Source organism: Fusarium redolens (genome assembly GCF_020744475.1).
Source record: "Fusarium redolens strain MPI-CAGE-AT-0023 chromosome Unknown BKA55scaffold_17, whole genome shotgun sequence".
NCBI lineage: Eukaryota > Fungi > Ascomycota > Sordariomycetes > Hypocreales > Nectriaceae > Fusarium > Fusarium redolens.
In genome coordinates, this window is record NW_025763680.1 from 580,868 (window position 1) to 606,489 (window position 25,622).

Genomic DNA, 25,622 nt, shown 5'->3' on the forward strand with positions numbered 1-25,622 from the left:
GTTTGTGCCGCTGCAGATGGGCTGACTGACTTTGCTGATCTGAATCGATCGTCAGGTGGTTCACGTGGAGTCCGACTGGTCAATGGGATGTGATGCGGGACAGCAGCAGGAGTCACATACCCTCGGCAGGATATACATCATAACCGTAACTTAAATTCTAATACACGATGATCTGAAGCCGTTATGAGAGTTAACCGAGGTATTGATGTCATTCCTGAAGATTAACTTTTCCAAACTCCAACAGTTATTGGTCAGTTAACGCACTCGCTCCCCTCCAGCGCTTACTGACGATCTCTGATCCTTTCACTGCAAACCAATTCAGCTAAGAAAACCTGAGTGGCTTAGCAAACTTGACAACGTGACTATGATTCATGATGTTGGCGTCAGATCTCAAGATCCCGTCCAATAAAACTCAATTCACAGAATCTCCCGAAGAGATCTACATCGGTGACATTGTCTAGTAAAGCTTAAAATCTCCTCGACAACGTGGTATAAGGTTGAGGTTTATGAGATATTCGCACTGGCTGGGTGATTACTAAATAGGTAACTCCGCATTTGGGAAAGATTAGTGCTTACTCCGACATCGTACCACTTTCGGCCTCCGTCTAACAAAGATAACGGTGCTGAAAAAAGCAAGCCCGTGAGGGGATTTCGGAGTTATGGAATTGCTCAATTGGGGGTGCCGCTATGCCAGAGGGAGAACAAATCCCGTTATGGAAACGGTTCTCAGTTGGTCGGCTGCCGGCTTTTGATCCTAGCTGAAAATCCGAAAGTATACTGACTAACAATACTTCAGAGGACTTTGAAGTACCCAGGAACTCACGGAAAGTCGTTGCCTTTTATCATTCTCACGAGAACCGACGTTCATTGGCATGGCTGTTGGTTTTCAACCTCTTTCGAATACCAGGACGACAAATGATCTGATATTATATGCCGAGTGTCGTCATTTTCAACCCCCGAGGAGTGACTGAGGCAATGATCTACCAAGGCCCTTGAAGAGACCAGAGTCTAGAATGAGGGATCCATCACATGCTGACCGAAGAGTCAGCGCTATTACGACGATTCATCCAACAGCTCTTGTATAAAAGCAGCATGAAGGCAAAAGTGTAGTGCCAAGAACCGACATCGAATCTATTGTCTTTGCGCGTATCACCATCATGGCTGAACAAGCTGACAAAAATGACAAAAATGCTACGGAATGCACCTTTCCACCTGGAAGCAGGCGCGTGGAATATGAAGATCTAGATCCTGCCCAAAAAGAACTCGAACATATCTTGGCGACCATGAAACATGACCCAACGGGCATGGGCATAAGCCATCTCGGCCGAGACGGAATCTATCGGTCCCTCACCGCTGATCGCGATGTTGTCGACGCCGTTCCTTTTCCACCGCCTCTTATCAAAGCAATTCTTGATCACTTTCCATACAGCGAAGAAGCCGTGAAGGTATTTCGCGGGGTTGATGGGACAAAGACACCAAAAGAGCAGTGGTACGAGCCTTTGACAGGAATCATGCCTCCCCCTCTCGAGGAAGAACATCGTGAGAAAGCGAAAGAGGAGCAGGACGAGTATAGGAAATGGTATGAGGAGAGGAGGAAAAAGGTTGAAGCGGGCATTTTTGTGAGGAGAGCGGTTTGTTTGATGTCCGATCATGATCTCTGCCCAGAGGCTATGAGTACAAAGTAAAGGAGACATCAAAGATTGGCTGAACGGTGTAGTAAGAGGACAACAAATATTTCGAGGCAGCCAAAGGAAAGAGACTTCACCCAGAACTTGCTGTATTTGACCATGTTGATATCATAATTTGTGATGGGTCTATACTAATCTCATCCTAGTTTGTACCCAAGACTACGTAGCAAGTTGCTCGAAGTTTAACCAAGATCCTATGCAATAATGCTGTGAACCACATGAGCCACTGGGTGAGAATAGCTGTGTTTTATGTGACATGTTCTCCCTTATTCAGTTAAGCATCTGGTGGACAAGATATCCGATGCGACCAGTGATCGGAATACATACCGGCTACAGTTCATCCAGAGTCAAACCTACCTGTGAACCGTCTAATATGGGGCGCAAGGGACAAAGTCCTTACCTGGGACGCTATGCAGTTGGAGGTCATCCGAGCCATCGCAGAAGGAAAGTTCCCTAGTCTCAGGCAAGCCACCACGATTGATGAGCCTCTGGAGAAAGAGAGCCTCGACATTGAGATTCCTGCGACTTAGAAGGAGACTCTGAAATGCTGCAGTCACTCGAGGGACAACCTGCTGTAGCAATAGCTTCACGTGCAGAGGACTTACCACTCGTCGACGATGTAGTTGCTCACCTGCATAGTGTCTAGGTCGACTTGCCATATGAAATTAATTAATCGACCACGAATGCTGGGAAGAAAAGCCCGGAGTTGCCGTCGAAATACAGCCTGACAAAGGCCGCCGCCCATATCACTTCATCGGACTTTCGGGTTTACTAGACGCCGATGAGAACAAGGCACTCCTCGAACTTCAGGCCGAGTGGAACACAGATATTTCTTCAGCATTTCACCTTAGGTAAACTTATGATAAATTTATGATAGCTTATGATAACTTATGATGAAATTGGTAAAATTTAGGATAAGAATTGTAAAGACTTATCATGAGACATCCTCGAGCGATTATACCTTGTGAGTCTTTAAACCCTATGCCAGAGGATAAAGTGTGAGAAATAGAGGATGAAGACCTCAAAGTCGATCACGGGAACCGGGTGCTTCAGGCGTCCGGTTGTGCCATGTGCATAACCTTCAGCGTCGAGGTTCATTGACTCCTTGATCCGTAGGGAAAGGCTTGCTGCTTGAATACTAAGATAAATCGACATAGTGTCTATTGGGTTAATGATCAGCAAGGCCTTGAGCCGAAGGATTAACTCGGCAGGGATAGAGAAGGCACTGAGAGGGATGAATGACAGTGCCCAATGGCTGTCGGTCCCATCGGAGCCATAAAAGTCGGTCATATCTGGATCGAAATCTTCGAGACTTGTGTGCTGGAGGACCTTTGGGGGGAGGTACTGGAAAACCCGCTGGTTTTGTCGAACCGCCCTTTCCTCCGCATCATTCTCGTTTCTGAACTCCCTGGACATACCTCCAAGGTACTTTTTGATTTGGGAAAGGTTGAACCACTACAATGTATCGGTTTAATGACTGTAAACTTTGAACATCCTAGACGAGGCATATGCATTGAATGTTCAAAAGTGCCCGGCTTTGGTGCCACAGGTCGGCCTTTCTGCCTTGCCACACTAAAGAATCGACGATAAGAGAAGAGGCGAAGTGAAGTACACGAATTCGGGCAATTATGCCGAGCAGTAACTCGATTCATCTCGCAAAGGTGTCCCGATTCAGAAGATCCCCGCCTGAGATCAAGCCCCGATGTTCGTGTCCTACTGGGCCAGCACTATAGTGCAACGGCTCTCATGGAAATTTTGTTTCCACCGCGGCGCAGTTGAGCCAGTCAATCGTCTAGTTGAGCTATTTATGATGTTACGAATCGCCGGCCCCCTTTTAGTCGTGGCTGTTGGATATACTTCAGGGGGTCCAGCTGATTGTGAACCTTCAATATCGAACACTAAAAATATACAAACATTAGATATATTTTAGTTGGTCCTGAGGAGCGATAAGTCACTGAAAGCATGTCAGATTCCAGCAATAAACCCAATATGGAAAGTGTTGGTGACTGCTGGGAGCAATCGCCAGGCTCATCTTCTTCTGCACCAACCAGCAATTCAGCAGGCCGAAGTTCCAAGGAAATCCAGACACGAATCTCCACTCGCATTGTTTCGTGGTATGCCCTTTGTCGCCTAGGCTATGAATTTGTTCAAGAAGGAGAAACCTTTATCATCTCTTGGGTTCTCGGGCCGATCGACTTGGAGGAACTCTTTAGGTATAGTGAGCCTTATCAGAAGACCGAGAAAGAGGATCAAGAAAAGCCTCCATCAATTCAACTTCCCAACGAACGGATATCGTTGGGAATCGAAGATGGCAGACCGCCTCATTCTACCCATGCTGTACCCTTCTTACCAACGCCCAGCAGTTTCCATACCCACCCCGTCACGCCCAACGATATGAAAGACTCGATAATGCGGCCATGGGTAAATCAGCTTTTGGTTTCGGACACACTTTCCTTGGGTCATATTAAGAAACAAGCGCGTGGCTCTCGAGAAGAACGAAGACCCTCAGATACATACAATGCCTGGGTCAGCCCGAGGTCGCTCCTTCAAGATGGAGAGGTTTCGATGAGATTGATAACGATCCGTAGTGCGGATTGTTATCATGAACACGCAAGATCTCATAAAACCATTCTAAGGTGCAGTTCAGAACCGAAGGACAGGGTTGGCATCGTGAGGATGAGGTGGCTGTAGGTGTCAATTGCCGTATAAAGCTCTTCATTACCCCTATGCTGATATATTACCAATAATTCAGCCACTTACAAGGTGTTGAAACAGACTTGGAAACTTTAGAGGCGCGCTTTCCTTTCCTATCAACATGCCCTTTTTGTATATTGTCCCTTGAATCTCTACTAACTACAATAGAGTCTTGTGACCGACTCCCCATTTATATGCCTTCAACTCAAATGTGTTGTATTAAGTGTTATACGGGAGGTGATCTAGAGACACACTGAATACGACGGGAAGAGTCTACAGCTCAACACGGGGACTGTTGTAAGGCAGGTGGGCCGTAACATATGGGCCTCTGGGCAGAGCGACCTTGATGGAACTCAAGACACTGAGCCTGTCATTTTTCTCTCGACTCCTTTTCTCGCGCTGCCAGAGATGGAACAAGAAGATCTCACAGCACGGAAACTCACCAGAACACTGCTTGAGTTTCTTTATGGCGTTGAAACTGGGGGCATTCAAGAAACATCATTCAGCAACCCAACTTCTGGAGACCGAATATCCAATCTTTCGTGTATTTTAGATATCCCTGAGGCTCTGTTCTTTCTGATTGGCAGAGGTACGTTTAACAACATATAAGTACTTTCTAGTGACCTGATTGTTTCATAGGAACCCTGATCAGCTGCTCTGTGTTATCGTTGGAGCAGATGGCGGCCGACACCGTCAGTATCGGGATCAGCAGCGAACTAGACGGTAATTGGCCAGTCGTTTATAATGTCCGAATAACAAGTCCCGAATGCTATATCATTATCGAAGAAGATTGCTCCTACAAGGTTCGTATATTCTGCGTGCATGGCCAGATTCCCCGTTGACCACAAGCAGGATTTCAGGCAACATATCTTCGAATCGTCAGGCAATTATGGTCTTGATATCAATGATTTCCAGCTAGTTGACGAGCACGAGCACGGTGTTGATTGTACAACTTGGTTGGACTACTTGTCCTCAGGCGAGGTTGAAAGGCACTCTTTCAAATTGGTGAGAATCTCCAGTGAGATTTTAAGCGAGGTTATTCGGGGTCCAGATTTGGAAGCTTCCGCCGGTATTGAGAATCGGGATATCGGAGAGGCTTTTGAGGAAGAGAGTTTCGATAGAGAAGATTTTGAAAGAACTATGGAAGCGGCAAAAGAGATGCTTTGTCGAAGTATTGGTGAAGGGACACTTGCCCTTAACATGCCGCCAGTGCCACCAACATTGCTCTCGATGTCTTTCAACACGTCGACAAAGAATGGCATACCATTATTTGCCTGGCCTCTGGCCCAGAAGGCTTGCAAAGGTTCGCAAACAGATGGTGCAATGGCTCTCAGTCGGTTACTAGCCACGATTGATCAATCTCTTAAGGAGGTTGGTATTCCTGATATCCTGCATACATCCAGCACGAGGGGTGAAGTGGCTTACAAATGCCGGGTTCTCCGATCAGTTATAGATGAGGGCGTAACCTCACAAAAACAAGAAGCGAAAGACGCCCTTCCGTATCCAGGACCTCCCAGCTCAAACCGTATACACCGGAACCCCAAGTCTGAAATTCTTGCGACTCTTCTGAAACTGTCAGAGGACATTTTTGATCTCTTTTTTCCACCAGCCGATTGGTTTCTTTTCCCAGCTATAAGTGCTTATTGGGGTGCCCTGGATGTGATCATGTGTGTAAGCCTTGAAACATTCTGACTCTGAATGATCACTTGCTGATGACATTGTGCAGCAGATATATCTTTCATCACTACCAAAGATGTCACTGCCAAAGAATCCATTTGGTCAGCAATATTCTTTCACGATTTCGAAGGAACTTCCAAGTCATGGCTCTGGGTTTACATGCATATACATGAAGGCATTGCCACCCCATGGCTGTGATGATTGCAACAAAGATACAGTGTATTCTTCTCTATATGGTGCTTTGTGTCATTTACACAGGTATCATATCCATTGCACCCCTGAAGCTCGCTCCATATTCAAAGACCCGTGCGTTGGATGGGTTCAGTGGCAACCCTTCAGTTTTAACCCAAAGGACAATATCGTGTCTGTCTCGTCCAAACTCATCGATACCTTGACTGATGTTCGAGAAAGAACAAGAAAAATTAATCTGTCCGTCAGTGGCAAAGAAACACGCGTCCCCGGAAGCCTCGTATCTTTCTATGAATCTATCACCACCTTATTGAATGTCACTGCGAAAGAGATCTCGGGGTTGAATTGTGAGCGTCTACAGAATCTCATACGCTCTGATAGGTACTGGATATGGCAGAATATTGCTATACGCGGTCGAGCTCACAACGTAGAATCGAAGTTGAAGAGCCAGCTTGAGGACGCCAGAAGGGATGTGATGATGGCTAGCGAGACCCAGAGCGATATAGATCGCCTCACTATCTCACCAATAGGCCTGGAATTTCTACTTATAACGCTACTACGGAATCTTCATGCCCGTCCCATCTATCAGAAGACGAATAAGAAGCTGGATGTTGTCGAGCAGTGCCGTGTCAAGTCTACAGCTCTTCGATTCGTTGCAGTGCGAGACCCGAGACGTCGCAGATTTCTTGAAATCTCTGCTCTCGAAGAGGAAATGGAGGCTTTGCGGATCATTTCCGAAGTTCAAACTCGTACGGTTAAGACCTATAATCAGGTTCTGAGCCCCGACTTCTTCACACACAACACTACAGATTGGGTAGATCTGGAACACCGCAAGGATATGTATGCTCTGGAAAAGAGGCAGATGGAAAAACACTTGAGATGATGCAGAGGATTTTGACCGCCACAAGACACGACATGAAACAGATGATAGAGGTGCTCGACGAGGGTCATGGGAAGGCCATCAGGGTGTTTACCTTTGTCGCATTGTTCTTTCTTCCACTGTGAGTATTCCACGTCAGAAACGCAGGTGCCAACTGATCTGATAATGTGCAGCTCTTTTGTTACGAGTTTCTTTGGGATGAACACTGCAGATGTCCGGGAGTTAGACAGGGACCAGAGGATATTTTGGTCATCTGCAATACCATTGACTCTGGCAGTATCTAGTCTGGCTCTCATTTTTGGGTATAAGTGGGACACGGTCACCGCATTGTTCTCCAAAGCATTCAAATTTCAAGATTCATCAGGGCTTTATGAAGGGCTGGAGAAAGATCTCCTTTCTCAGCTAGGTGAAGAACCTGCCAGGCCTAGTCGCAAGTCCGGCTACTCCTCGATATCAACACCGGGCATATCATCCAAGTCTGGGTTTGAAGCGAGAAGGGAACGGAAGCCGTGGGAGAAGAGGGTTGACATTACAATCACACCAGAGCCCTTCCAGGGACTGTCAGTAGTTTAGTGTTACTACATCAAAACTGTAGCTATCAAGATATCAAGAGCTTCTGAATCAAAGGTGAACGGTAAATCCATTGCTAGTGACCTCTATCGCAATAACATGATCCTGAACAAATCACATCCACAACTATAAGTTTTCTCCCTGTCGTACATCCCTCTGAAGCTATTAGACTCGTTTCTTCTGGATATCTGTACTCTCGACCAATCAAATCAGGAAGTCTGAGTGAGTTCGCTCGATAACGATAGAGCGTAATGACACGTTCGGGGGAGCCGATAGTGCGTAGATGATCGTGTCAACGACGTTCTTATTCGTCATGCCTTCATCAGGACCACGCTGCTTCTCCCATTCGGCACTGGCAGGGGATAAATCTTCAATCAACCCAGGGTAAACTGAAGTGACGCGTACAGATGTACCTTTCAGCTCCTCCACTAATCCCTGAGTGAAACCATCCTGAGCAGCCTTTGCCGCTCTGAAAGGAAGTGAAGCACCAGTGAGTCTTGCATACTGAAGACCAGACATTGATACAATGTTATGAATGTCTGCACGTGGTCGTTGTTTCAGTAACGGCAGAAGCTGTCGTGTCAAGATCATGGTGCCAGTGACTGCTGAGCCGACGATTGATGCGATCTGATCATCGGTTTGCTTGTCGAAGCTGCCTTCAGTGAAGTGAGCACCATTGTTGACCAAGATATCGATATCAGGATGCGATTCGGCTATCTCCTTCGTTGCTTGAGCCATGGAGGTAGGATTTGAAAGATCGCATATAATAGGGTATGCCGTTGCACCGTTATCGCTCTTGATTGTCTCACTGACTTCTTGCAATGCGCTATGAGATCTTCCCAGCAATATTGGAGTAGCCCCCTGAGAAGCAGCGACAATGGCCAAAGCACGACCAAGGCCACGGCCTGCACCTGAAATCACAATCTTCCTGCCCTCCATTATTGGCGGATCTCGAATCTTGTGTGGCTTTTGGTGTTATGAGAGGTACTTCTGAATACAGGAAATTCAAGAGAAGGACCAGTATAAGACTAACACAGCTTACAAATCAAGGGCGAAAGTATTTTTGCAGTCGAAGGAATAAATGCATGATCGTGACAAAGTTGAAGCTTGATCCGATGACAAATCAATGTTGGGCTCAAGCCTGTCGCGGTGCTTGTTCCGCTATCGGCTCCGCCAAGGCACGTTTTGGGGCTGATGCTTTTCAGCTGAGGCCTTGCATATACGATCGAACCTTGTGATAACAATTGAGTATTGCCCCTTCAGATGGATACACAGCCTGAAATGTGAGGTAAAGAGACCCATTTAGGTGGTAATCTTGCTCTTGGGCTTACCTCTGTCATGCTGGCTAACAAGAATAGCGAAAAGGGCTGTCTGTTCCAGCATCTTGTCGATGGACTCAATTCAGGGTCTCTCCGAAGCTATGACTTGGATTGATGTTCTACCAGCCTGTGAACTTGAAATGAATTCACGGCTTTAGATGCAGGCCCCAAACTTCCTTTCAGCTCCCAGATTGGATTCGTTACAATTTGTGACTTACATGAACCGCGCCCAGGCATATTGCGGCGTGCTCCGGAAAACAGATAGGACTTTCTGAGAACATCGCCAATCAGATATTTATTTCCGATTAATGAAATTCATCGACTATAAACTGTGGGCCCCAAAATATACTCTCATTTATCGTGAGTTTTACTGAGTGATAGCTTGTCGTCAACCATCGATGACTCTTGTTGGTGAGTGAGCATTTTAAGTGGGACTGAGTCAATTTCGCGGCGTGGCGAACAAAACAACAATCCCGTCTATTCCGATCAAAGAACGATTCTTCCTTCTTCTCAATTCATATTACTCGTCTATATGTAACAAGTAAAATATGAATGGGCTGATGAACTCCAGTCGACTTTGTGCGCGCCGCGCAGGCTTTTTCGGAACCCGTCAATCGCGTCACGCCACCGCCATGACCGCTACCTCAATCAGTATCGGTCTACAAAAGAACCGGACGAGCAGCCAATGCTGTAGCAAAAAGAATGCCTCACAGACTCCAGCCCCAGTATCAATGACATCCAAGGCTTTTTGGAACTCAAGACCGACATGGAAGAGGGCTTCTGTCAACACTACGCGATGCCTCATCGGATGTACAATCGGTGACTTTGCAGCCATGTGGTTTCTCCAAGCCTATTACCCGGGGCTAAGTATGGGAATAGTGATGCCAATCTCAAGTAAGTACCAATCAACTTCAATCAAGACCTCACTGACCAGCTAGTGGCCTCTGGTGTTTCAACGTCCATTCTCCTGGAGACGGTCATGCTACGCGTTGGGCGTGACGGCTTATCATGGCTTACTGCGATGAGAACAGCGGTTGGCATGAGTCTCATCTCTATGTTGACCATGGAAGCGGCCGAAAACGCCGTGGACTACTATTTAACGGGAGGACAAGTTGCTCTTGATGATCCATCATTCTGGCTTGCTGCTTTGGTGTCTATTGCAGCGGGTTTCCTGGCGCCTTTGCCGTACAATTACGCGAGGTTACGAAAATACGGAAAAGCCTGCCACTGAACAGCCCACGAAAAGGACTCTTCGGCCTCGAACTGCAATTGTATTGTTGTCTATTTCTTCTCAAATTATAGAAAGATATTATATCAAGTTTCCACTCTTTTATATCATTATGGTGGTAGTCCAGGTGATAGAGTCTCTGACTTCGCATTTCCGGTAACCGTTTTCCGCTCTGCCAGGCCGGGTCGTGATGCCGTGACTGTTATCGCCAAGCTTTGCTATGACTCCAAAACCGCCCTTTCTGATAGAAAAGTAACAGAGGGCAGTCATTTCACCATTCGTCAATTAGGGCAGATATTAGGTATTAGAGAAGAATGGTGGCTCAATACTGGGTACTGGGGTCGGAGCAGCCTCAACAAATAACCCATGCATTCATCTCTCAACCATCGGTATCAGATAATGAAATACCGCTTATAAATATCATCCAATCTACCCCAGAACCCCACCAACTCCATGCAGCCAAGAAGTCTCCAGATAAAAACCCCAAGAGATCTAGCCAAGCCTGGTGTTTTATCTCTTGGAGTCTCGACCCTTTTCCGGCACGTAGCGCGACACGTGAACCATCGGAGCTTGATCAGTGTCCGAACCATTTTGCGTGATAGCATTTCTCTGAGAACAATTGCACGGAGTAAAAATTAGACTCCGTGAAAGCTGTTTGACTCTTATCTCATCTTGACTTGGATCTGTGACGGAGAGATGCCGTTTTGTAGCGCCGATGATGTTGTCCTCGGAGGTTTGAAGTGATGGTGGTGTCATTGAGAGGATGATCCAGGGCTGGATTAAGCATACTTTATGCCTAAGATAACATGACTCGTAGCCTGGATCTGCAAATTTGGAGTTCATGCACAGCGGACAAGTGATAATGGCAACGAGATTGAAGCCAGATTGATAACAGAGAAAACACACTCGTGTATCTTGACAATTACCGTCTTCTCGGGTCGAATGCGCGTATTGACATGCAATAATCGCTATGACCATCTCCTCATTCTTGACTGGATCTAGAGTCGCATCGGTCATCCCATCAAATCTAATGGTTCCCCAGTCTCACTCACCATCTCCACAGCCATAACCCCATGCAGCACCAAATGGGACACTACACAGTTGTCATTAGCGTCACTGTCCCCTCCCAAATAACCTTGAAAGTAACCTTTTCTGCTCCCGGCCTCTACTTCTGTCTCCGAAGGCCATTTACCCCAGGTTTACCACCACTTCCCCAGGTTCTTTCCCCACCCCCCACGAAGATCACCGACCCAGTCTAGTCCAGAGCCCATAAATATAGAGAGCCTAGACCTCTACGAAAATTTTCTTCTTCACGCCAAACTCACCAACACTCGAAGAACAGCAATAATGGCTACCACTACTGACCAGAAGCGTGAGGCGCCCGAGTTCGCGCATGTTAATAGCATTCTCGAGGATGAGAAGCCTTCGCAGGTGGAGGAGCGAGATTGGACGGGTACTGCCAAGAAGACAGACCCTGAAGAGATCCGCCTTGTCAAGAAGCTTGATCTCTGGATCATGGTGAGTGATCAACGCGCCAATGCTTGGCTGTGTTACTGACATTTTACAGCCTTGTCTTTGTGTTATGTATTTCCTCAACTACGTCGATCGAAATGCCATTGCTCAGGCACGATTGAATAACTTGGAGGAGGATCTCAACATGACTGGTACAGAGTTCAATACGACTGTTTCGATGTACGTTGACGCGAATACCGAGATTCTGAAGCAATGCTGATTATTTTAGCTTGTTTGTTGGTTACGTTCTTATGCAGGTTCCTAGCAACATGTTGATCACCAAGGTTAAGCCTGGTATGTACATGAGTGCTTGGATGTTGGTTTGGGCTGCTGTCTCTGCTTGCACTGCTCTTGTTAAGAACTATGGTGGATTGGTCGCTTGCCGATTCTTCCTGGGTATCACTGAGGCTCCTTTCTACCCTGGTGCCACTTACATGCTCTCCATCTTCTATACCCGCAAAGGTCAGTTTCTCATCTTTGCGAAGCATACAGGATTCTAATAGTGAACAGAGGTCGCTGCTCGAATTGCCCTGCTTTACTGCGCTCAGATTCTCGCCACTGGTTTCTCGGGTCTCATTGCCGCTGGTATTTTTGCAGGTCTTGATGGAAAGGCTGGTCTTGCAGGATGGCGATGGTGAGTTCCTCAGTCCCAATCTTCGAAACCGTCTAACAGTTCCTAGGCTCTTCATCATCGAGGGTGCTGCCACCGCTCTTGTCGCCATCGTCGGTTTCTTCATGCTTCCCAACACTCCCCTCACCACCCGCTGGCTCAACGAACGCGAGAAGCAGCTTGCTCATGAGCGCATGGAGAAGGACAAGGCCTATGACTCTGAGGAGGGCGGCTCATCATGGGAGGGCTTGAAGCAAGCTTGCGCTGATAAGCGAACATGGCTTTTCTGCCTCATGCAGAACTTCCATCTGTCTGCATGCTCTTTCAACTCTTTCTTCCCTACGTAAGTGATCCTGGCTTGCTTTGCATGTCCAAAACTAACAGTGCTATAGCGTCATCAAGACTCTCGGCTTCAACACTACCATCACCCTCGTCATGACCTGCCCTCCCTTCATCTTCGCTGGTGCTGCTGGTATTCTCTTCGGTTGGAACTCTGGACGCTTGCACGAGCGTACTTGGCACATCACTGCTGGTCTAGCTATTGCCATTGCTGGCTTCATCCTGGCTGCCTGCACTCTCAACACTGCTGCTCGCTACGTCGCCTGCTTTATCTTCCCCGTGGGCGCTTATGCTGTCAACTCTGTTATCATCGGGTGGGCATCTTCTACTCTGTCTCAGACTAAGGAGAAGAAGGCTGTTGTCTTGGCCATGACCAACGTCGGTGGACAGGTAAGATACCCGACTCTCTTCCTTCAACACACATACTGACTTTGGCATAGATCGGTTACATCTATGGTGCTTACCTCTGGCCCAAGAGTGACTCTCCTCGATATGGAATTGGTTTCGGTGCCTCTGCTGGCTTTGCTCTGTGCTCAATTGCTTGTGCCTGGGCTATTCGCGTCCTCCTAATCCGCGAGAACCGCCGCATCCGCGCTTCCACCTCTGAGCAGGTCAACCTTTATGGATACTAAATGTGGAATGATAAATGAATAGCCTATATATCTCGGAGATTTCTGAATAGATAATGTTCCGAATACTTGACCCTTATTGCCATAAATGTCAGCCCACTCGGAGTGGATTCAGAGAGGTACTCATGTTATAGCACGCGGGCTGAGCCGCAGACTGATTATTCTTATTCGTCGCAATCAGACAGATACTGTTGGCTCTGCTGTGAAATGTCTGTTGGCTTAGGCAACATAGCCTCATTCTCTTGGCTGACTGGGTAGCCCAGATCAGCCCCGCACGGCTGCCTAACTTGGAGCATGCGATAAATACACAACTCAGTTCGAGATAAGCTCACCTTACTCTTTCAATCCTTGGACGTCTATCCATCAACCAAAATGGCGACGCTTCTTCGTCAAGATATTCTCTCCAAGACTCCAATACCTCAAGAGGAAAGTCCTCTCTTTTCCAAGCTCCCAGGAGAAGTCAGAGACAGCATCTTCTCTTATGTCCTCACGGATCACCCAGACCCGACACCAACCAAGAAGTTCAGAGAAAACACATGCTACACTCGCCCTTCTTACTTAGCAGCTCAATCAACCGATACCAGACTTCTTCGCACATGTCGCGCTATTTACCGCGAAACTTGGTTCAAGCCATTTCTCCTACGAGAACACACAGAATGGGCAACAGGTGAAGATCGTGCCCCTCCACCTGGTAAAGCCCCCCCACGCCTGGGACCTATGCTCGCAAAGATTGCCAGATCTCTCGGCACAGACAATGTCGAGATTGAGAGATTGAGAGTCTTCGCTCAGATGTACAGACTTGAGGATGGCAGTCTTCAAGATATCTTGTATACACCTCACCTGGCTCCTCGCACCGTAACGCTCACCATTCGTCACACTGATTGGTGGAATTGGGAAAATGACGAGCCTCTGCACTTTGAGGGAAACTGGATCGAGGGCGTTTGTGAAGTGCTAACTCCAAGCACGACTCAATTTTGCATTGAACTAGAGTCGTTGGAGCGGAAGAAGGACCAGATCGACAAGATTGCTAAGCAGATGGTTGATGAATGGTTCTTCAAACGACCCGATGGTGTTATTCTCTACGCGGATACCTCAGATGCCAATCGAAAAGTCAGCCGATGGAGCGGTTCAAGCACTTGGCACGGTCAACGCTGGATCCGAGATGAAACAGAACCCAACAAACTTGACTACTACATCGTCTCCATAATATTCCGTCCTCTAATCTCAATCGAGCGAAGCGGTGGCTCCATCAGCGAAAAAGCAATCAAGGGAGCACAGGGTCCTTTTGCCCTGGATCGTCCCAAACTCATGCTTCCAGACGACCAGGAGAGAATCGAAACCGAGAACCCATATGAGTTTGTTTCTGATTCAGATGGTGAGAGTGATTCAGATGAAGCTTATTGTACAATGTTTGATTGACTCGAACTTAGACGATGAATCAGATGGAATCCCGCAGCCAGATTCGGATAATGATGAGTGGTATGCGCAAATGGAGGAGATGTATGGCAATGGTCGATTTATGCAAGGGCTGTATACCAACCGCCCCGAGTAGTGTAAATTGAGTTATCAGCTACCTTATTTCGTAAATATACTCTGTCAAACAGTGGCTGTCTATGATCTTGTCTAGTAATGCTCTAATATGCCTCGTTTCAGACAGCTTCAGCCCATGCCCAGAAATCTCAAAGTGCGGCTGAAATTCCAACCAACCACCAGACTTCAGCAACTGGCTCAATTGTGAGTCAGACGACACCCATTACTGTCCCAAGTGTTGGCCCTTCCAGCCAAGACGCGGGGAGTGTTCAGCAGATTTTAGATACAAGTAACACGACGAGTGAGGGTAAGAAGAAGAGATGGTCAAAATTCAAGGACTGGGTCAAAGGATGAATGCTAGATAAGTTGGGCCGATGTTTAATGTGCTTCAATGGAATATATTATGTACACAAACTCATTTAACTGGTTTGGGGGGGGATAGGATACCCAAACACTTGGTTCTCAGTCAAGCTCTTCAACTCCACCCCAACCAACTTCGTAGCCTTCATTGCCTCTTCACTCCACGGCGCAAACTGCAGAAACCCATGTGTCAAGCTGTCAAAATGGCTCCAATGGACAGTGTTTTCCGCTTCCTGAAGAAGATGCGCATATTCTACCCCAACATCCCGGAGAGGGTCAAAGACACAGGTGAAAACAGCCGCAGGTGGTGGGTCCTTCAAGTTTTCTGGCTTCTGCATTCCCGGTGAGATATAGCGGTGACTTACGGTGCGCCGCGAGTGGCGTAGTGATCCGTGAAAGAGAAGATGCCATTGCTTACATCCCGCACTGTTAGCTTCAGGGCGTTTGCGTTGTTGGAAGACTTACATTCTAGATAGTAGCCGTAATTGTTCTCGATAGCCGCTTTGTGTCGAAGGGAAGTCTTGCTTCAGGGTACAAAAGGAGCTGTGCCTTCAATGGTTTCTTTCCGTTATCTTTTCTTCGTAGAGTGACAGCGGCAGTCATGTTTCCACCAGCAGAGTCACCGCCCCCACAAATCTTCTCAGAGCTAATACCTCGTTTCTTCCCTTCATTCCCTTTAAACCAACAGATTACTGCATCATACTCATCCAGCTGGACCGGGAAGCTCCATTCTGGTGCAAGTCGATACTCGACTCCAATAATGACAGCGCCACTTTCTTCAGCAACGATTCTCAGGCCGTTCTCAAATTCATCCACGCTGCCAACAGTGTAGCCTCCTCCATGAAAGTAGATCAAGGCAGCGGATTCATTCTTCTTGCGCAGGTCATGGCCTGATTTTGGGTAGAAGCGACGAATTTGAATTGTGCCGTGCGGGCTACGGCCAGCGGAGAACTCGCATCTCCAATCGGTGCTTGTTCATCAGGTTCCAAAGCGTCGAAGCAAAAAGTCTTAAGATATTCTGCCCGCTCTACGGTGAAGTCGTCTTGTCCACCCAGGTGCAGGTTTGGGTTCTGCTTCAGAAAATTTGCTACCTCTGCATCAACGGTGGAGCTGGTGCCGACAGTTGGGATATCTGACTTTGTCGTACTGGACAGTGCTGAAGGGACGCAGAAATCCATGGTTAATACTTGTAAGTTAGTAAATGATGAATATTGCTAGGCATTATTTTGGATGTATGATGTTAATGAAAGACTCCCCAGGAGAAATGTGAAATCAAGCAAAGCACATGTAATATTTGCTGCAATGTAGAGTCATAGATGTCCCGACCACTATCTATGATTTGCAAAGAATCTCTATGATATTGGCTCATTTAGTGTCCACGATTCTGAGGTTCATACCAACGTCATTATGGTGGAAGGACAAGTGTTAAAGCGCTAACAAAGCGGTTGGTAATATGCGCATAGATCTGTTAAGTCACTAAGTGTCTTCTTTCCCGACTGGAATTTGAAGAGAAAAATATCACAGCACCTGATAAGCACCAGAAGCATCACCGTGCTTGAACGGATGATTTGACATGGGAAATTGGTCCAATACATCATCGTGTACATGACAACGAAGTTGCAATGAGAGGTTGCAGACAATGTCGCTTGACCAAATCTGATTGTCAGATTCTGACAAGCCTGCACCAAAGTGCATTCCTTCGCCATGAATGACCGTCTACAAGGATTTAATCCAATACAGCCGCGTGAGATGGATCAATGTTCCTTCGAATGGAACTTGGGCCCAAGCGAAGTGCATCCAATTTTAGATGAAACAAGCAATACATCCGCAACAATCACACGACCGTCTCGACGCATGAATTGCCTGTGCCGAGTCAGAGAATTACCCGCCCTGTTTCACCTCATCCAAAACTCCGCGAATGCACTGTCAGCCTTGTTTGAAATATCAATCATCCAATCACACAAGTCGCATCCCAGCGCTCAGATCGGTCATCGGAATTAGGATCGAGTCATTGTTAGTATACAGAGATGGCAATTGTTGAATCATGTTAAAATCTATCATTACGATATAAAATCTATGTCGTGCCGTGTAGGCTTATGCATAAGCTTATTGATAAGCCTTGAATGTATGTCATGTCCAAAAGTCGGGTGAATGCGCCCGTGAAAAAGAAAAGTCAACACGCGATTCGTGCGGAATGAATGAATGTTCCCCAGCTGACTCGTCGTCAATGCTACTCGCTACTCCAAACGCCTTGTTTTAATGCCGATGCTGTGTGATGAATGTCTAATAGAACTGAGAGATGTTAGAGATGGTCTTCGGTGAAAGAGAGTGTAGAGGAACTTACCAGGTTGAGTGCCCAGAGTAGGACAAAGAGGCCAAGCATGCGGAGCTTGAGGTTGTTGGCCCATGAGGACTTGGAGGGCATGTGTCGCGTGAATGGTGCCATGCTGAAGCCAGAGAGCATGTTGCCACTCATGAGAGGTTCAGCATCAGCCTTGGCCTCAACATCGTACTGCTCCTCTTGCTCTTGGGCAGCCCAGTCCTTGGTCAGGAGCTTGACCATTCCACCAGTAGCATCGGCAACGCGGGAGCTGACCCACAAGAAAACGGGAACGATGATGATCAGAGACCTCCAGCGGTCACAGAGGAGGCTGCCGTCACCCTGGAAGATGTCGAGAAGGAGAAGACCCTTGGTATCGGCAGCGAGCAGGATGTGGAATTGAAGAGTGAAAGTCTCGAGGGAGCATCGGCCGATCCAGGCAAAAGTTCGAGAGTACCATGTGCGGGCGGCGGGGAACATGTTGCGAGCAGCGATGAAGCCCATGATAGGAATGAAAGAGAAGACGGGATGAAGGGCAGTGTAATCCTGCTTGGTCTCGGCGCTACTGACGGCAATCCACCAGTATAGAGGGATGGAGAGAATACCAGCGATACCAGCCAGACCATAAGATTGGGTAAGGATCTTGTTGTAGAGCTTTGTTCGGACGGAAGCGACACCCATAATGATGCCGACGTAGACGATTAGACCATCGAGACCAAGACGGAACTGCCACTCATGAAGATCCCACTCAATTCGGAAGACCATGTTCAAAGCATCAAAAACCCACTGCAGAACAGGTGTCCAGAGCATAGCTCCAGGGCAGATAGCAGCTGAAACAGCAATCTTACCCATGAGCGCCCAAGTGTTGTCGTTGTACTTCTGGCCAATCGCAAAGAGGGCATAAATTATGAGGAACCAGAAACTGACGAGGGGAGCGAAGTAGTAGAACATGTAGTCGGTGTTCATGAAGAAGGGCAACGCGCAGCTGAGAAGGTTGAGACGGAGAAGAACCGCGGCGACACGCTTGAAGGAGAAGTCCTTCTTGGAGCTGAAGAAAACACCGTGACCGAAACCAGTCTGGAAGAGATAGGCGGCGACGAGGAGACGGATGCCAACGTAGATGTTCAGGTCGCGGGATGCACCGGTCCAGTGATAGACCAGGATAAGAGCTTGCATCCAACCCTTCCACTCATCAGTCTGGTCACGCGACAAAGGCTTCGCATCGTCGAGAGTCGCGGGGGCAGCAGCGGGAGCGGCGCCAGGTCGAGGAGGTGGAGGCTTGGACTTGGTCATGAAGGCAAAGCCAACGATGAAGCAGAGAGCAGACATGAGGTTGAAGTCGAACATGTTGTACTCCTTTGAACCCTTGGCGAAAGACTGTGTTCGGTCGGCCCAGTAGCAAGCAAGCAGGCCGGTAACAAAGGTAGCGACATCGAGGTTGAAGATGGCCCACTTGGGAGCCTCGCTGGATCGAAGCGCAATAATCTCGGTGATGGCTGCACCGCCGACGTAGAGGATACCGAGAGTGACAAGAATAATCTGGACAAATGACTTCTGGCCATAGTCAGTGCAGCAAGTGCGGTCATAAGGATAAGACTTCTGAATATCGAGCTTGGCATTGCATCGAAGATTGAGAAGGATCTGGGCCTTCATCTCAGCGACGCTGTCGGTGACATGGAAGCCATTCTCGTGGTCGCCGATAGCATCCTGCTGGTCATACGACAAAGCGGGGAAAGACCACAACATGGGAATACCCGACTCCTCCTCCTGTGCCTTGAGGAACTCATCAATGGCCTCAACCTCACCAGGTTGCGACGCGACACCAGTCTTGCGGTACTCGGGCAGCATGTCGTAGAAGGGCGGGGCAATTGGTGCCCAGAACACTTCGTTGCCAATTCCATCGCGAGGGTCCATGGGCCGGCTACCGAAAGGCTCAAAGTCCATGTTGGAAGCGAGTTCGGACACGTTGTTAAAAGCAGCCTTGAACATGGGGATAGACTCCTCCTTTTCGAAGCGGGCGGCGAACCAAACTCCCATTCCCATGAAGGCCAGGGCGGGACCTTTTTGCTCTTCGATGGGGACCTCGTTGATCCTCTCTTCGTGGTAGAGGGTGAGTTCATTGCGGGCGACGGCACTGTCGTTGCCAAATGGATCCCAGATTTCCTTGAGTCGAATACCGCCGAATTCTACATCGTGGCTTTCGTGCTTTTTGCTGTTTGCTCGTACTTCCTCGGCCTTTTCTGCGTCAAGCTGTCGTGGTGTTAGCGACCGTTGGTCATGCAATCAACCATCGACAAAAGAATTCGACATCGTTCTATAATTAAATCATCAACTTACCAGACGAGCCATGCCATAAAAGACCTGTCGAGTCGTAGAGTCACCAACAAAAAGCATGTGTCGTCCCTCCATGCACTCCTCAATCTCCTCCTTCTTGTACTTGTGAATCATACATCCAGGCGGCTGCCAGTTCGTGAAAGGCGCTCTGCTTCCATTCTCTGCAGGAGTATTCAACCAGGTTCCATCATTAAGCAGAGCCTTACAGCGATACGGATCATCGCTTAGTTGAAGCTGATTGATGGCGATGCCCAGAATGACGACCAGCGTCAAGCCGAGGGCCAGCACCCGGTTAAGCGCAACACCGGAAGTTGGGAGTGCTGCGCCCATTGTGACGGTTTATTTTTAGTGATGAGAAACGATTGTTTGTGGCGCCTAGCGCGGCGAGCGAATGACGAAAAAAGAAAACGGAAAAGAATTCGTTATGTTGAAGATGAAACCATCTGAATGAAGAAAAATCCAAAATGGCGATGGATGTTGGTGGAGTTTTGTTCAAGGGAGCGAGAGACAGAGTTTTGGAATGCAGAGAGCCAAAAACAAGAAAAACTGAGACATTAAACAATGGAAGGTTCAAGACAAGCGTAAGGAGGGACTTGACTTGGGTTTGCGTTTGCGCGAGAGACAGACGATCACTTTGAAACCAAAAAAAGAGATCTACTGTGAGGAGTATATGAGGTAACAGTACGCGTAAGACTTCTGGAGTCTACAGGCCTACAATTGCCCTACGGGTGCCCCTGATCGGCAAAGCAAAAGCTGGCATGACCCTCGCAGGGTTCCACAGAAGGCTTGGAAGAGGACCATGTCAGGGTGTCACTTGGGTGGAGAAAACTGTGTGAGAAAGAGGATCAGCGTGAGACCAGCGGCAGCAGCGCCAGATAAACAAGTCTGCATGCGGTTACAAAGGTAATGGCTCTGTATTTTAGCATGGTGAATTATCGTCAATAGTTTTGCAACGGCGTGGTGTTGCCCCTTACCTCGTGATACTGACTTTGCTGTTTTAAGGTTGTTTCTTTTAAGGTTGTGGGGGTCTAGAACCCATCAATAGAATGCCAAGTCCTTTGATGAAAGAGAAAAGACGGCCATTGAACCAATGGTTCACGGCCTTTCTCTCGCGGTGCGTCTGCCCCTTACAGCTCCAGCGCTCACCCCTGACGGTTTAATCTCTTGGCTAAGAGCGCTAGAAACTGGGGTGGCTGGCGGGTGGAAATTCCCAACGCACCGTTTGCAATGTTTATTGCCAATTGGAATGTGATGGAGCATAAATCCTAAAGGAACGGGAAAATTACCTTCCTTCCGGCTCGAAATGCAACGCTCAAGCGACATTTCATGCTCTGCGAAACTCAAAAACTCAATCTTTCACCCCTTGGCCTCGATAAAAAGAGGCCAAAAAGCTTGAAGGGTTTAAGGTTACAGAGGTGTCTAGCCCCAAACGAGTCAAGCTGCCGGGCAATGCCTGTCCCCTGACCACGGACAAGTGTCTCATTCAGTTGTTGCGTCATTTGTGAAGCGCTGGTTTGGCGTTCGCACCGTCCACTGGCCTGAACGTTTCCCCCTGTAATGCCCTCCCTTACAGGGGGGTTCGTCCCCTGGAGCTTTGGTTCATGATCTGAGTCTTGGTGCAGATAACAGCCACGCGAGGTGGATTTATTTGTATTACATGCTGCGGGATTCCGGTGATATGTATATAATCACCGCTTCATATTGGCAAAAATGCGTGATTCTCATGTCAGCAACTTCGAATGTTATAACTTATCTTGGCCGTTAATTTCTGAAACCAGGGACCCCCACTGATTTTTGGTGTGGTGGTTAGTTTTTCCGCCGATCGTGCGACAATCAGGTTTTTTCTCTCGCGGCAAATAAACAAGCAAGGACAAGGAAATTCCGGAATTAGATGGAGAAAGGGAAAATGAAGAGTTGCACAAACTTAATCTCCTCGAGGCAAGCGAAGCAGGCGGAGTTGAAGTCAAGAAAAGATGGGTCTCGGATTCCGATTGACGACTCGGGCTAATGGATGGGTGAACGAACCTTTTTGACTTGGCGGTGCACTACGCAAAGCTTGGCAATAGAGTTTCTTTGACGACGATTTGAAGCATCTGTTTAACCTTATGTCTGTTGACGTGCAACTGCCACGATTAGTGGCATTGAATCTGATAATACCGAGGCCGACCACCTACTTGCATTGATTGCCGGCAGGGCTTGACTTGGTGAAGGCTGAAGCAATTGGCTCGTTTCTTGGGCCAGGATGGGGTTCCGCGAGAACATCGTCATTTTGGCTGCGGGCCTCTGTCTTCGGCTACACCACTAAAGGAATCATAGCCGCATCCGTCATAACCATTGGAAGATTGGCATCGGCGATGAGGCAAGACTCAATTATATTCAACTACTAAGTCTGTTTATTGTTCAGCTCCCTACTGTACATGGTACCAGGCTGACGCGATATGTTTGCGATAATATTCGGGTCTTGCAGCCTCATGTTAAGCTTCCAAAGGTAACTCAATCAGTATACTTGCTCAGCCAACACCCTAAAATGCCCAAGAACGGCCAATAAACAGATCGGGTTAGTGCCGACCGTGCCATAAATTTCTTTGAACGATTTTATTACGTCCTCTGTCACAGTAGCACTTTGTTAATAAAACATCTCACATCCTGTGTCGTTGTCCTTCTGCTATAGGGTAGCTTTGTATACTGGAGGTCCAGCTGAACGCGTCACCTTCATTCTGGGGTGGACGATCTTACCCAGTGAATGGCATTTGTAGTTTATCGGTTTTCTGGGCTATGTATCTGTAGTTTATTCAAAATAAACTGTCGCATTTAATCATCCGAAGCAAAGTTGATTTTTCGGAAATCGGTCGCCCATTCCAGGTTGTTCTCTCGGATGAGTGATTACGTCTCACGTGAGTTAGCACATGACAGCCCAGCAATCTTATCAATAATTTAATCAGCGACAAGCAATCTAATCTTATGTCTCTTATCTTATCTGACAACTAAGACATGTTTAACAATTCCATAGCTGTTCATAGATGCTCCTTATGTAGTTATTAATTGATAGCTAGAGCTAATACTATCTCTGCGAACAAGCCGAATTTAGGTTTTTGTCGATACGTCAAGCTTGGTATGCTCTTAGCATGAAATAATCATGAGTCAAGTTGGCTACACTTCCTAATCGACTCTCCTAACAGAAACAAGCCAACGGTCTCGCGTTTTCTATACTGATGATCTGATGCAATATCGAGATTCAATTAGGTTTCGGGAAAGCTTCTGGTGCCACATCATGGTGTATTAGAAAAGGATGGTATTTTCTCACTGTATTAAAAACCTCTATCTATTATCTTGTAATTGTTCCTATTACTATAGCTAAATAGTGTGCTGGTCGGAAGCAGTCCAAGATCTTTATATGGCTTTAAAGTTTGATGAATATCGAATATGACATTGTTTTGACGAAGGTATGCATCGTCTACTGAGTTGGCTGACCTTGAAGCTGGAGCGGCCACATCAGCGTCAGGATGAGGGAGAGCTCACTTCTGCTCACATGAATAATACTCAAGGCCTGTAAGAGGAACTTTCTGGCTGCAACTGCAATTCATTTTGTTGAGGAAGATGCTACCAATATCCTTGCATCTTGCCCACTCAATCTTCGGATTGATAGACAACCAACAGCTTCTGCCTTGGGAACCATAGCAACAATCAACATAAGCTGCAGATGCAGGCCGATCCTTCAGCTCACATGCAAATTTACTATGAATTACGGAAACTCGCCGAAGTGTTCTGTTGTTAATTGACGTAATAACCATCGTCTTACGGATGATCAATCCTCTCAATTTTCAAATTGATCGTGTATCATGTGAGTTGACTGGGCTTACTGTGTCAGTAAGAAGAACGCCCTCTATATCATTCTTTATATATTTCTTCCCTCATAATGAGAATATCAACTGTAACCAAGCGTTTTCGAGGAAGCTTTTAGAGTTCACAATCAGAAAACTCGAGGAAAGGTCTGACATCGAAGATCACAGGCAGATATGAAAGTCACGAGTTGTGACGTCCCGAATACGGAAGGCATATGTTCTGTGCCACAGGATACAACGGAAAATCTCGATCTTGCATAAAAGAGAATCACTATGGATACCACCAGAAATCTTAAATTCGACCTGGCTGTTCAGCTCAACATGGACACACGGGATTCTTCAAAGTCTAAACAGACTTTCAATGAGGTCAATGTCTTCTGACTGTTAGTCATTCAGAAGTTAATATCACTTCCTTGGTATTCCGGATTTCCAAAGGCAATAGAGCCAACTCACCTCTTATGCCTTCCCCTCCCAGATAATCAGAGACTGTCAGCTGAGAGATGCAGACATAGTCTGGGCTAGTCACAGGTAGTCCCTGCATAATAAGCATAAGTCAACCATCTAGTTATAAGCAATGCGGTATAGAACCCTTCTTCTCTCACGCATGACCAAGAAGCACACCATCGGGATGCAACACCACATTCAACTTAATCAATTGCTTAATCTCGCGGGCAATTGCTTCATCGGGCCCAAGTACCCATAGCTGCATAAGTTGGTTGAGCAACATCGCCGCTGAACCCTTGCTTCAACGAATCCTTCAGCCAATGTAACCAACCCATTTCGTCACTCTAGTCGTCATAATCCCTCAATTCAGATTTCGTCACAGCCCTAATCCGCACACATGCAACTCCATCGCATGTTTTTCACCGTGACAGCCGCGGCCAAACATGCCGCAATCCTTGCAAACCTGACATTTCTCTCCACATAATATCGTAGATTGCCAAGTTAAGATCAGCCACTTAGACAAAAAGCCCGCGAACTACCAAGAGATTACCCCATGGGGATATGGGTTCATAGGCGTTGGTCGTCGACAACACGGGGCTGAGTTCCTCTTTGAGGATAGATGCGGGGATACTGGTTGGGATTACACGAGGCCACCATGGCAGCCTTCCGAAAGGCACAGCAGGAAAAAAACCAGACTTGCATGTGAAGTGTCGGTATGGACAGTACTTAAAGACGGGGTAGCTCTTGAGACACGAAGAGTTTCTCCTTGGCAGATCTTGCAGTTCAATTGACCAATCGATTACTCGTTGCATCAAGCTCTCAGACAATATGCGTCTCAGCCTTCTCCCCTTGATTGCCCTCGCTGGCTCTGCCTTCGCATCTGGAGATTCTATCTCGACAGCCATTGATAACATCTCCAATGCCACGCTTGCTCTCAACAAGACCGTAGCAACATGGCCTCAGACCCTCCTCGGTGCTCTGCCAATTACTACAAAGTCAACACTGCTCCTCACCGAGATCCACAAGGGCTTTGTGATCGCTCGCGAGTCTGAGCCTCTATCTCTCGAGGAAACCCTCCAAGTCGCAAAGGCTACTTCTGAGCTCAGCGCCGACGTCGAGCTCACCATCAACACCATCATCGCCGCCAAACCCAACTTCGATAGACTACAAGTCAGCCCTGTCATCCTCCTCAACCTCAACCTACAGCGCGCCCTGAGCCAGGACTTTTCCGAAGCAGTCATATCCAAGGTTCCCAAAGACCTCCAAGGAAACGCAAAAGCACTGGTACAAGGAATCGACGACAGTTTTGCAAGGGCTATAAGCAAGTACAGCAAACTACGAGGTTAATTGGGAAATGAGGGACGAGTAATGAAATGAGTGATAGACGCGCGACGACATAATTACCTTTCTTGGGAGGCCATTTTAGCAGAGATTTTAATTTTACCATGAGTTGTCGA

At 47.4% G+C, this 25,622-nt stretch overlaps 9 protein-coding genes across 9 annotated transcripts; 6 read left to right on the top strand and 3 right to left on the bottom strand.

Annotated features, from left to right (window-relative positions):
- Positions 1 to 1,050: 1,050 nt before the first annotated feature.
- Positions 1,051 to 1,843, top strand: BKA55DRAFT_138879 (uncharacterized protein). The gene is made up of 2 exons (XM_046184886.1): positions 1,051 to 1,777; positions 1,835 to 1,843. The coding sequence occupies exon 1, from the start codon at positions 1,158 to 1,160 to the stop codon at positions 1,683 to 1,685; it is 528 nt and encodes a 175-aa protein (XP_046044593.1). The 5' UTR covers positions 1,051 to 1,157; the 3' UTR covers positions 1,686 to 1,777; positions 1,835 to 1,843.
- A 1,834-nt stretch (positions 1,844 to 3,677) lies between these two features.
- Positions 3,678 to 7,701, top strand: BKA55DRAFT_695010 (uncharacterized protein; the record flags this gene model as incomplete). Its single annotated transcript, XM_046200106.1, has 7 exons — positions 3,678 to 4,109; positions 4,653 to 4,971; positions 5,022 to 5,185; positions 5,235 to 6,053; positions 6,109 to 7,088; positions 7,157 to 7,249; positions 7,302 to 7,701. 7 exons carry the CDS (start codon positions 3,678 to 3,680, stop codon positions 7,699 to 7,701), a joined length of 3,207 nt encoding a protein of 1,068 aa, XP_046044594.1.
- A 60-nt stretch (positions 7,702 to 7,761) lies between these two features.
- Positions 7,762 to 8,790, bottom strand: BKA55DRAFT_652453 (uncharacterized protein). Its single transcript, XM_046197347.1, has one exon. It carries the CDS (start codon positions 8,635 to 8,637, stop codon positions 7,903 to 7,905), a length of 735 nt encoding a protein of 244 aa, XP_046044595.1. The 5' UTR covers positions 8,638 to 8,790; the 3' UTR covers positions 7,762 to 7,902.
- A 701-nt stretch (positions 8,791 to 9,491) lies between these two features.
- BKA55DRAFT_623616 (uncharacterized protein) lies at positions 9,492 to 10,350 on the top strand. The gene is made up of 2 exons (XM_046196810.1): positions 9,492 to 9,911; positions 9,956 to 10,350. Exons 1-2 carry the CDS (start codon positions 9,566 to 9,568, stop codon positions 10,246 to 10,248), a joined length of 639 nt encoding a protein of 212 aa, XP_046044596.1. The 5' UTR covers positions 9,492 to 9,565; the 3' UTR covers positions 10,249 to 10,350.
- Positions 10,351 to 11,498: 1,148 nt separating this feature from the next.
- BKA55DRAFT_579510 (major facilitator superfamily domain-containing protein) lies at positions 11,499 to 13,510 on the top strand. The gene is made up of 7 exons (XM_046193866.1): positions 11,499 to 11,763; positions 11,813 to 11,937; positions 11,987 to 12,219; positions 12,268 to 12,391; positions 12,438 to 12,710; positions 12,760 to 13,096; positions 13,147 to 13,510. Exons 1-7 carry the CDS (start codon positions 11,593 to 11,595, stop codon positions 13,336 to 13,338), a joined length of 1,455 nt encoding a protein of 484 aa, XP_046044597.1. The 5' UTR covers positions 11,499 to 11,592; the 3' UTR covers positions 13,339 to 13,510.
- Positions 13,511 to 13,684: 174 nt separating this feature from the next.
- Positions 13,685 to 14,988, top strand: BKA55DRAFT_579511 (uncharacterized protein). The gene is made up of 2 exons (XM_046193867.1): positions 13,685 to 14,710; positions 14,766 to 14,988. The coding sequence occupies exons 1-2, from the start codon at positions 13,708 to 13,710 to the stop codon at positions 14,885 to 14,887; spliced, it is 1,125 nt and encodes a 374-aa protein (XP_046044598.1). The 5' UTR covers positions 13,685 to 13,707; the 3' UTR covers positions 14,888 to 14,988.
- Positions 14,989 to 14,999: 11 nt separating this feature from the next.
- On the bottom strand, positions 15,000 to 16,561 carry BKA55DRAFT_708771 (Alpha/Beta hydrolase protein). Its single transcript, XM_046200744.1, has 3 exons — positions 16,257 to 16,561; positions 15,761 to 16,176; positions 15,000 to 15,585 (listed from the first exon to the last, which is right to left on the bottom strand). Exons 1-3 carry the CDS (start codon positions 16,401 to 16,403, stop codon positions 15,285 to 15,287), a joined length of 864 nt encoding a protein of 287 aa, XP_046044599.1. The 5' UTR covers positions 16,404 to 16,561; the 3' UTR covers positions 15,000 to 15,284.
- Positions 16,562 to 17,255: 694 nt separating this feature from the next.
- Positions 17,256 to 20,578, bottom strand: BKA55DRAFT_579513 (10 TM acyl transferase domain found in Cas1p-domain-containing protein). The gene is made up of 3 exons (XM_046193868.1): positions 19,883 to 20,578; positions 17,570 to 19,795; positions 17,256 to 17,517 (listed from the first exon to the last, which is right to left on the bottom strand). Exons 1-3 carry the CDS (start codon positions 20,207 to 20,209, stop codon positions 17,509 to 17,511), a joined length of 2,562 nt encoding a protein of 853 aa, XP_046044600.1. The 5' UTR covers positions 20,210 to 20,578; the 3' UTR covers positions 17,256 to 17,508.
- A 4,415-nt stretch (positions 20,579 to 24,993) lies between these two features.
- Positions 24,994 to 25,512, top strand: BKA55DRAFT_544025 (hydrophobic surface binding protein A-domain-containing protein; the record flags this gene model as incomplete). The annotated part of the gene is made up of 1 exon (XM_046190654.1): positions 24,994 to 25,512. One exon carries the CDS (start codon positions 24,994 to 24,996, stop codon positions 25,510 to 25,512), a length of 519 nt encoding a protein of 172 aa, XP_046044601.1.
- Positions 25,513 to 25,622: the final 110 nt, after the last annotated feature.

Excerpts from the sequence above, each read along its gene's own strand:
- BKA55DRAFT_579510 (XM_046193866.1), top strand. The coding sequence starts at position 11,593 with ATGGCTACCACTACTGACCAGAAGCGTGAGGCGCCCGAGTTCGCGCAT. Across the intron at positions 11,764-11,812 it reads AGCTTGATCTCTGGATCATG|CCTTGTCTTTGTGTTATGTA; the intron begins GTGAGTGATCAA and ends GACATTTTACAG. Across the intron at positions 12,220-12,267 it reads CATCTTCTATACCCGCAAAG|AGGTCGCTGCTCGAATTGCC; the intron begins GTCAGTTTCTCA and ends AATAGTGAACAG.
- BKA55DRAFT_708771 (XM_046200744.1), bottom strand. The coding sequence starts at position 16,403 with ATGGATTTCTGCGTCCCTTCAGCACTGTCCAGTACGACAAAGTCAGAT. Across the intron at positions 16,177-16,256 it reads GTGGACAAGACGACTTCACC|TTCTCCGCTGGCCGTAGCCC; the intron begins GTAGAGCGGGCA and ends TGGAGATGCGAG. Across the intron at positions 15,586-15,760 it reads TTGAAGGCACAGCTCCTTTT|TCACCGCTATATCTCACCGG; the intron begins GTACCCTGAAGC and ends GCGCACCGTAAG.
- BKA55DRAFT_652453 (XM_046197347.1), bottom strand. The coding sequence starts at position 8,637 with ATGGAGGGCAGGAAGATTGTGATTTCAGGTGCAGGCCGTGGCCTTGGT.
- BKA55DRAFT_623616 (XM_046196810.1), top strand. The coding sequence starts at position 9,566 with ATGAATGGGCTGATGAACTCCAGTCGACTTTGTGCGCGCCGCGCAGGC. Across the intron at positions 9,912-9,955 it reads AATAGTGATGCCAATCTCAA|TGGCCTCTGGTGTTTCAACG; the intron begins GTAAGTACCAAT and ends CTGACCAGCTAG.
- BKA55DRAFT_138879 (XM_046184886.1), top strand. The coding sequence starts at position 1,158 with ATGGCTGAACAAGCTGACAAAAATGACAAAAATGCTACGGAATGCACC.
- BKA55DRAFT_579513 (XM_046193868.1), bottom strand. The coding sequence starts at position 20,209 with ATGGGCGCAGCACTCCCAACTTCCGGTGTTGCGCTTAACCGGGTGCTG. Across the intron at positions 19,796-19,882 it reads TTTATGGCATGGCTCGTCTG|CTTGACGCAGAAAAGGCCGA; the intron begins GTAAGTTGATGA and ends ACACCACGACAG.
- BKA55DRAFT_579511 (XM_046193867.1), top strand. The coding sequence starts at position 13,708 with ATGGCGACGCTTCTTCGTCAAGATATTCTCTCCAAGACTCCAATACCT. Across the intron at positions 14,711-14,765 it reads GTTTGTTTCTGATTCAGATG|ACGATGAATCAGATGGAATC; the intron begins GTGAGAGTGATT and ends ACTCGAACTTAG.